General features: G+C 29.6%; 1 protein-coding gene across 1 annotated transcript in view; it reads right to left on the bottom strand.

Moving 5' to 3' along the window:
* Nucleotides 1-2574: 2574 nt before the first annotated feature.
* Nucleotides 2575-9297, bottom strand: part of LOC117104242 (limbic system-associated membrane protein-like) — a 76075-nt gene continuing 69352 nt past the window's right edge. The window contains exons 9-14 of the mRNA XM_033244947.1: nucleotides 7733-7798; nucleotides 6133-6171; nucleotides 5860-5901; nucleotides 4873-4920; nucleotides 4125-4157; nucleotides 2575-3785 (exon numbers count right to left, since the gene is read on the bottom strand). Coding sequence (XP_033100838.1) covers nucleotides 4141-4157; nucleotides 4873-4920; nucleotides 5860-5901; nucleotides 6133-6171; nucleotides 7733-7798 — 212 coding nt within the window. The 3' untranslated portion in view covers nucleotides 2575-3785; nucleotides 4125-4140. The remainder of the gene's footprint in view (nucleotides 3786-4124; nucleotides 4158-4872; nucleotides 4921-5859; nucleotides 5902-6132; nucleotides 6172-7732; nucleotides 7799-9297) is intronic.

The following is a 9297-nucleotide window of genomic DNA, read 5'->3' as shown; positions in this document are numbered from 1 at the left end:
CAAAAAGAGAATAAAAAACTTTAGGCCTACTCAAAATATTGAGGTCGGGATTTTAAAATTGTTAATATAGAATTAAATATTTTGAAAAAAAAATGAGATCTGCTTTGCACACATAGATAGAAGTGTAAAGCGTGTAAATCACAATGTTCTTAGTTTTAAAAAAAGGATTATATTTAATTTTGTTATTGAAGATTCTTAAACTGTGGGCCTACTCTAATTGTTTAGGTAGGGTTTTTAAATGTTGTACAAGACTATAAGTGAAATGTTTTTAAATGTATAGAAAAGGTATGATATATGTTTTTATACACACAAACTAGTGTAAAACGTGTAAATTAACAATAAAAGAAAAGAAACAATAAAAAAATTAAAAAAACTGACAAAAAAATAAAAATCTTCAAAAAATCTAAAAGAAATATCATATTACATGGAAAACATAAAATGTAAAACGATAACGACGTAAAATCAAGACTCACAAATCTACACATAGTAGACTAGTTTATTTCTTGGCTAATACAAGCGTATACTTCATTCACTGAAAGTTACCATAGAAAGCAAACTTCAAAAAGGAAATGCATATCTTTTGGAGGATAACAATACTAATGCTCCTAAAATACATCAACATTACACCTAAAATATATAAAATTGCAACAAACCATTAATATCTGATTCATATCTTGCCATGTCACTACTACTACCAAGTGTAAATTTAGTATCTTACTGTAGACCTAAACATCAGTGGGCATATATCAATGTTTAAATACGTTGACAATAATAAAGATAAACAATGTTTACTTCCCTATAATAAGATGTTATTACAACGCACTTTCAAAACAGATTATGTCTTATGGTTCTTGCAACACAGCACCTACATTCTATGTCAGGGTCTAAAGTTCAAATCTTTATTGAGCCAGATTTCTATGTTTTCGTTTACATCCTCAATTGAAAACCAAATTCTCTTTTATTAATTAAAAAGAAAAAAAAAAACATTTTAAGCTTTTAAGCAACATGACTAACACAGTTTTGAATAAAAGAATGAAAAAAAAGAGGAGGAGGATAACAAAAATGTAAAGAAAGGAAAAATGAAAAGCACGGACGAAGACAGTGGGGACCGAGGGTAGGGAACCGTCGGGAGAGCTGGTTCCCCACCCCCAACGGGAGAAAAAAAAAACAAACACAAGTCGTCGGGAAGAAAAAATTATTCGTATTTTATATCTATTAATAACTTTAAAATCGATTAAATAAGCATTTGGAACCCCTAAATCGTCATAGTTTCCTAGAGATTTTGATGAATTCCCGACCACGCCCACGTACCACGTAGGAGGCATCGGATCAGGGGACCACCCCTAATGAATAGGAACAAATAATGAAGGGGTGGTATTTGGTATGTGCATCCTCCAAAAGATTCCATGCAGGAATTTAGACTGGAGGCTCGATGAGGGTGGACTGCGTTTTAATTAATTATAATTTTGTTTTTGGATCTGGAAGAGGTGGGTTTAGAGAAGAAAATTAATAACAGTGTTTCGATTTACACTATATCGGATTGATCTTTTCAATGCAGTCTCCTACAGTGTTTTGTTAATATGTAGGAAGTTTATGGACCTGTTTCCAAAACGAAGTAGACTGATTAGCATTCATTGACAAACCGGCACTAAATGCCCAGAAACACAAGGTAAATGCACAGCAAGAGATTGGATAACCCGACCTTATAACTGTTGGATGCAAAATGGAGGAGTGGAAAAGGATAAGTTTGAAGAGTAGGACGAAAGATTAAGGGTGCAAAAAATAAAGAAAAAGGAATAAGGAGTAATAAACTAGTGTCAGCCAGCACTAATAGGCTTTGTTTAAAACATTCGAATTTTACAATGGCAAAATATGAAATACAGTACATAAGCATGAAAATATATAGTACTTGGTACTTAGTAATAACACAACAGCAAGCAAACTCTATTGTACTTGGTACCTTCTGAACATTAAAATACTAATAAACGAGTTTGTATAAACAATATAAATTAATTACTTGAGCTAAAATTACCTTTTTTTTTTTTGGTTAGGATATCTAATATCTTGTTATTGTATTATCAAACTAAACACTTTAAAGTGTACCAAAACTGAACATTACAACATGAAATCAGTTATAAAACTAATTAATATTTTTAATATTTAAGATAAAAACCACAAAAATATACATCAAGTTTTCAATTACAAATGGGGTGAGATACTTTTGGTTTTAAAAAAATGTTTTTTCCAACATCATCAACAAAGAACAAGTAACAAATCAAATAAATTTATCCTAAACCGTCATCATTATTTACAAATAAAATAAAACATTAATTAACAGTGGCTTCCATGACGTTCAATGGGGTGAGGGCAACATTTGAAAATCATATTCCTAAAGACACGGAAATACAAAAGAGCTCTTAAATGAAAATAAAATACAAGTCATTTATAAGAACCATATAAATAATCAACTTTTAAAAAATTTACAATAATAAAAATAATAATAATAATAATAAATTTATTTATCAGTTTACAGATGCTTTACTCCTTCTGTTTTAAGAATACTGTAAAATCAAATTATAGGAATGAGATCCAAACGTCTGTTCAATTGGAATGGAAGCCAAATGCTTTTTGAAATATAAAAATTACCAATTCATTAAACAAAAATTACAATATTAAATTTTGGTATTAGTACCGTATATCTTTAAAACAAATATAGATGTATGGTGAAGAAACTGAAATCACAATAACAATTACGTACATTTAAACAGTTGTTACCTTTAGAGTTGATGTTTGTTTATTTATTTTTTCTTCATCTAGCATACATTTTTATATTGTGATTTTCTTTTTCTGGAAAAAATAAACATTTACTTAATTGATGCATTTTATTGGTTGATACCTAGTTAATTTACTCCAGTTTGGTGTATTTTTGTCTTGGATACTTTAGTTTACTTTTAATTTTATATTATCATAATTTTACGTTTGTAAAAACACTACAATTCTGTGTTATTATTTTATGTAGGCCACTTTATGCAGCACTGTCTACAATAAACGTGATGACTGATAACGTTATTGCGATTGATTGACAGATCCAAGATTTTGATAAACATAGGGAACGAAAGGCAGATCTACCAATTTAAAATGTGTTTTAATAAACAAAACCCTCACCATTTACATATTCAAATATTAATTATTAAGGATGGTATTCCATCAAGCAATAGGTTAACATATTAGGACCAAAGATAAAACTACAATAATAAAACTAGTTAGAATCCCAGATATTGTGCATTATATATTGATAATAACAGTAGTAAACTTGCTTAAAATGTAAACAAAATCAAACTAATTATGAGGTCAAAAAAGTGTTGTGTTGCCCAAGCAAACTGACATTTCAGAATCAGGGTCTGCTTATCAGTAATTTTTTTTCTTAATGTTAATCAAATTCTAAGGTTCATTGTCAACATCACTCACCTTATACAATTTGGATGGTAAAATAGTTACTACAGGCCTAAAATGGTTTAGATAGCAAAAAGCTTGACATCAGCAAATAAAGTAATTTGGGTTCCTTCTTGGTAGAAACCAAAACAAAAAGTGACCCTAAATAATCAAAACTGTTGGTCAGATGGGCAACACAACTTTTTTGCCTGAAGGCCATTGCATCCAAGTATTCACAAAAACATTTATATATGATGCTGGAATATTCAGTCTCGGCTTCCATAGAGAGCATGGTTGCCATCATTGACATTCTTGGTCAGATCATGCACAGCATACGTCGGGTTTTCTACCTTCTGAATAAATAAAATTCATGGAGAGATCTTAAATCAGAAAGATGTCAAAATAAAAAAATGTATAATAAGAGTGAATGAATAACGCTTAGAAGCTATGGGAAGCTGCCGATAATTTAAAGTTGCATAACACTTTTGAAAACCCTTGGTTCATATGTGTAGATATTTTTTGATTCAAATGATAGTAACACACTACTCATACATGTCACAGCGGTTGATTATTAATATAGTGCTTTACACAGCATCTATCTACTGTACAGTACTCACAGAATTGTATAGCAATGTTATACAGTAGTATCTATTCAATTGCAATTATTGTATTTATACTATCATTACACTTACTTTAGCAATGGCTCCTTTATGTAGTCTTCACAACTAGACAGCAAGTATAGAGAAAAAAATATCATTGCATCAAATCAGATTAATTATTGTAATCATCATATAATTGAAACTATTGTTAATGTAGATATTTTATCAAATATAAGCTAAATAATTACCAAGCATACTGCTTTGTTTTAGTTACTAGATTAATTACATCAGTACTATTTTAATTACACAAAAATATGCCATGCTGTTGTTGAAGCATTATCCTTCATTATGTACAAATTCTAAATTTAGCTTTTTGAAAGTGGCGCATTTACTAATAGTGTTTTTGGTTCTTAATAGTATGTGTCCAAGTTTTACAGACTACCATATCTACCCTTTGTACTTTTAATGGTTTTAATATGAGTGTTACTAACACACAATTTGAAGAAAAGTTATCTGAAAAAGATGTGAGGATGAATAAAAGTGATCTAATATCTCTCTCTCACACCTGGTTAATGATGAGCAGTCATAATTTTTCTGTAAATTTTCTACACAAATTTCCATAAGTTGTGGATGGTGGGTGTTTAGATCCTTTTCTACTTGGTCAATATTATGTTATAACATATATGTTCAACTACAGAAGTAGAAAATACTTACACTTTACATAAGCAAAAATCAATTATGAAGTCAATTTTTAATACTTAATAAAATATATCTAACATCTACATATATAATGCTAATAAACTAAAAAGACATTTTCTAAGGTACAAATTGTCACACTTACCATAGATTACACCCACTATAATATGAGGTATGACAGCCGCTAGGAAAGCTGCAAAACAAATCAAATAAAAAATTTAATCAATATTGAAAACATGAAACAGTAGCTTGTCAATGGTTCTGCGATGCCAAAAAAAATGTATACAATGGTAACTAATGTATTGAAGTCAAATTACAAATGACAAAATATTTAAATTAATATTTTTTATGTGTGGGTGTAATCTGATGATGATGGCTTTCTTGATAATTATAATAGTTTAAGCTACTGGTCCCGTGTGCACTACGGCCTGTGTACATGTTAAAGAACGCAGTACACTATTCGGAAAAGAGTAAGGGATTGTTTTCTGGTGTGCTGTCCAATCACCACCAGAAGGACCCCAATGAAAATAAGTCTTTCTCAGATTTCTGTGAGTTATCCTTGAAGTGTTTACACCGAATAAATCAATCCATTACATTAGTCTTAGACTAAACCTTGTCAAGTATAAAGTATATGCAAGTAAAAAAAACTTGACTGCTGGCCTCTCCTCGGAGGAAGGAACTGGAGCTTGCAGGAACATGGTAATGATAGTGACAGCATCTCAAAATCAGGAGTGCGCAGCTTCTCCTCTGTGCGTTTGTACTGTTCATCTATAAGTTTTATCTTTTTAGTGGTGTAACAGCATCTTGAGAGGTTTATATATTTTTTTTTTATTGTGGAAGGCACTATAAAATGCATTATTATTACTGAACATTGATCATAAAAATAGAACCACATTCATCCATTTTGATATTATTACCCCTTCGTACATTATAAATAAAAATAATGTAAATAATATGAATATTCGCTACTTTATATTAGTTCAATCAATTTATGGAGAAACAGTTAGCCTGTCAATAAATGTGAGGGATACAAGGAGAATGTAATGCAAATTTAATGAAGATGCAGATTGAAAATATCAATTAAACTACAAGCAAACTAAATAAAGTAAACTTGGCGTATATTGGGACTTACCCCATCCAAGCATGATACGAAAGTCAACATTTTTAAACCACTCTGAAATATAATAATAATTATTATTGAGTATTATTAGTAATAAAATGATAATATATAATTCTATATATTTATTAGAAGCAAATCGTGACATCATTTGAAGTTCTATACAATTTCAAGCAAACTACCAATCATGTTATTAAGATGCCTTTGACATCAATACAATTCACAATGAATGAAAGACAAACAAAATAAGGTGATATTTTAACAAGAATGTTAGTGAAAGGAACTCACCTTTTTCTTTCAGTGCATCTTTCTGCTTTTCAAAAATACCTGAAAGAGTGAAATAAAAACTGATTTTATTCAGTACAATATATATATTTTCAGAAGATAATGCATGAAAGTTGTTTAAAATCTGAAACAAATACTTTGAAAATTTTTGAATCTACTTTTATTAATGTTGGCCCTACATGTATCTTAAAAATTACAATTTAAAAGAGAGTTAAAACTGTAGCTACCAAAAAAAATGATAAAACTACACAAAAACTTATGACCATTTACAAATTCAAATGCATTCAAATCACCAATTGTATTGCTCCGGTGTATAATGTTGTTATTGCATTGATACAAAGGGTGTGACCATTGAACAATGCAAATAACGCATGAAAACAAAATTTTGCGATGACAATGTAGTTAAATTGCAGGGTAAGCTTAAAACACTTACAGTCCTAAATAACATTTAGTCTACAGTAGGTTCCCTCTCCAGGCCAGTTGTTATTTGTACTTTGTGATCCAACTGTAGCTGTTGGCAATATATGCAGCAATTTTATGGAAATCCGGCTTTACTTTGTAGAGACTTGCATGCTCATATTGATTCAAAATGACCAATACAAAATTATTAAAACCACTTAACCAACCACTTAGTTGATTTTAAGTTCACTTGCCATCTCTCTTAAAAAATCTCAAATTGACTAAATTAAATACTTACCATTCTATAAAATTTGACACCAAATATTTTGTATCTAATATACACCAAGACGACTAATTTTAAAGCATAGTCAATTCTCTTCTTGGTCATGCTAAAGTGACTGATAGTTTCTGTGTTAAATGTAAATCAAAATATACATTGATCATTTCTCCAAGCAAAATATTGCTGATTGTGATTGTACTTACAAAGTGACCAAAGGGATATACGAGACAAGGGTTAGACTTAGCATCTAAATATTAAGTGTAAACATGCTTTACATTTATTGACTCATTTTTTAAACTAAATATAGAGCTCCTGTATGGGTCAGCAACCAAAATTGGTTGAATTGGTGAAAGCTTGGCAAATTTTACTAATTTACTCAGAGATCTGATAAACTGGTTTTTGAAAATAATCTTCATTTTATTGCACAACTTTAACTCAAATTTTTCCGTTGAGGCTGGGTTGGTGTACATACTCAATGGTCATCAGGTACATGCTGTGTAAATGAATACATATAAGCCTTAACTTATTATCTGTACCCTACTTTACCTGTACTGGTTGAAAGTTAAATTTCTATTTCTATGTTAATACACACTAGAATAAACAATATATTATTGTTTCAATATTCATCTCTGAAATAAATGAAATAATGTGATACTTTATCAGCAAAGTCTCTTCATAAGGCTTAAGGAGTGGAGTTGTTTAGTCGCGAGAAAAAGTTGTGTTACTGTGACAGGAATTGAACCCAGGACCCTGGGATTAGAAGGCGAGCATCTTAACCACTGAGCTTTTCAACTCCACTTCAATTGTCTCACAATATCAGTGCCGATGGGTGTCGTCATGTGCAGCAAAATAAAATTAAATGTGTTAAGAAAACGCATTTAATAAGATCTCTTGGAAGGACTTCTTCCAACTTGCAAAACTTACCACACTTGAAACACAAAACGGAACCTACAGCAAGAAGCATGTAAATACAGCCACACGAAACGACAACTAAAAAAAAGAAACAAAGAACCAATATTAAACATTTTCAATCATAATAATAATAATAATATGTTTTAAAAACAATGAAAAATAAAATACACAGGAAAATTCATTACAACTTGATTTTCAAATCATATAATATTTTTAGAAATCACAGACTTAACACAGCATTATAGACAAAATGGTTACCTTAATTTACAAAATATATTATGATATATTGTGGTTAAAAATTAAAGATGGTTATGTCTGCAAAAAACAGTGTCCACTTCATCTTGTACAAAATAGGACTGTACAGGAAATATAGTGGTAAAGTCATTGTTTTTGTTCTGAGTGGTTTTTTTTCTTCTATTCTGTTTTCATGTTTTTCCACATGGTTTCAATTAATATGATGCAGCATTATTATAAATTAACTAATTGTTGAAATCATAAGATTAACCTGATTTTGGTAGTTCTAAAATTCATTTTTACATTCAGTTTTTTATTATTTTCAATGTCTTCTTGTTGTAAATCTGATAACTGTTAAAATATTCTATTCATTTTTCGACGTTATGTATTTTTTATTCAATAATTATTGTGCAATAACGTAACTTAATTAAATAATAATAAAAGAACCAATAATTTTAACTTACCAATTACCAATAACGTAACTTAATTAAATAATAATAATAATAGAACCAATAATTTTAATATTAATGTGAATTGAATTGTATTTTTCCTATCTTAATTGCGTAGTTTAAGCAATTTTAACTTATCATATTTTTCTTAATTTTTTCTCAATTGTAACTGATAGTAATGTTTTATTGGTCATTGTAATTTAAGTAATATATGTCCCTATCTATTTTTTTATTTATTTTTTAATTGATTGTTTATCTTGTTTTGGTGTAGTTATAATGTAAAGCGCCTTTGAACATGATTACTTATGGAAAGGGCACTATAAAAATGTGGTAAATAAATAAATAAGCAAAGAAGTATCTAATAAAATATAAATTCTACCAATCTTTTATAACAAAATTATGTATTATAATGAGACATAAATACCTTCGATATAAACTGTAGATTTCAAGCAACACATATGATATATCATTAAATTTAACACCAGGTCTTATTAATCTACCTAATCAAAAACATCAATCTTCCAAATTTTAATTTTAAATGCTATTTAATTACAAAAATTATTGGTGATCCGCTAACATTAGCGGATCACCTATTGTTATTGTCAGAATCTTTCTTTCTTTCTTTTTCTTCTTTCTTTCTCCCCAAATTTGTGACCACGATATCTCAAGATTGCTTCAACCGATCGACATGATATCTTCAACAATTATTAGTCTTGGGGTGGAATCGATACAATAAGCTTTTCAGCGTGATCAGTCACGCGTGACATCATCTACGCGCAATTTTGCGTTTTACGTAGCAAATTTTTTGATTGATCATAACTTCACCATCGTTAGGCCTGTTTTGTTGAAACTTCACACAGGTATACTTCATGTCAAGTACTATCCATATGCACA

Source organism: Anneissia japonica, unplaced genomic scaffold, assembly GCF_011630105.1.
Source record: "Anneissia japonica isolate Jap-2015-1 unplaced genomic scaffold, ASM1163010v1 scaffold468_len270531_cov130, whole genome shotgun sequence".
NCBI classification, from domain to species: Eukaryota; Metazoa; Echinodermata; class Crinoidea; order Comatulida; family Comatulidae; genus Anneissia; species Anneissia japonica.
Note: the sequence above shows the minus strand (reverse complement) of the source record. Positions and strands in the feature narration are given on the sequence as shown.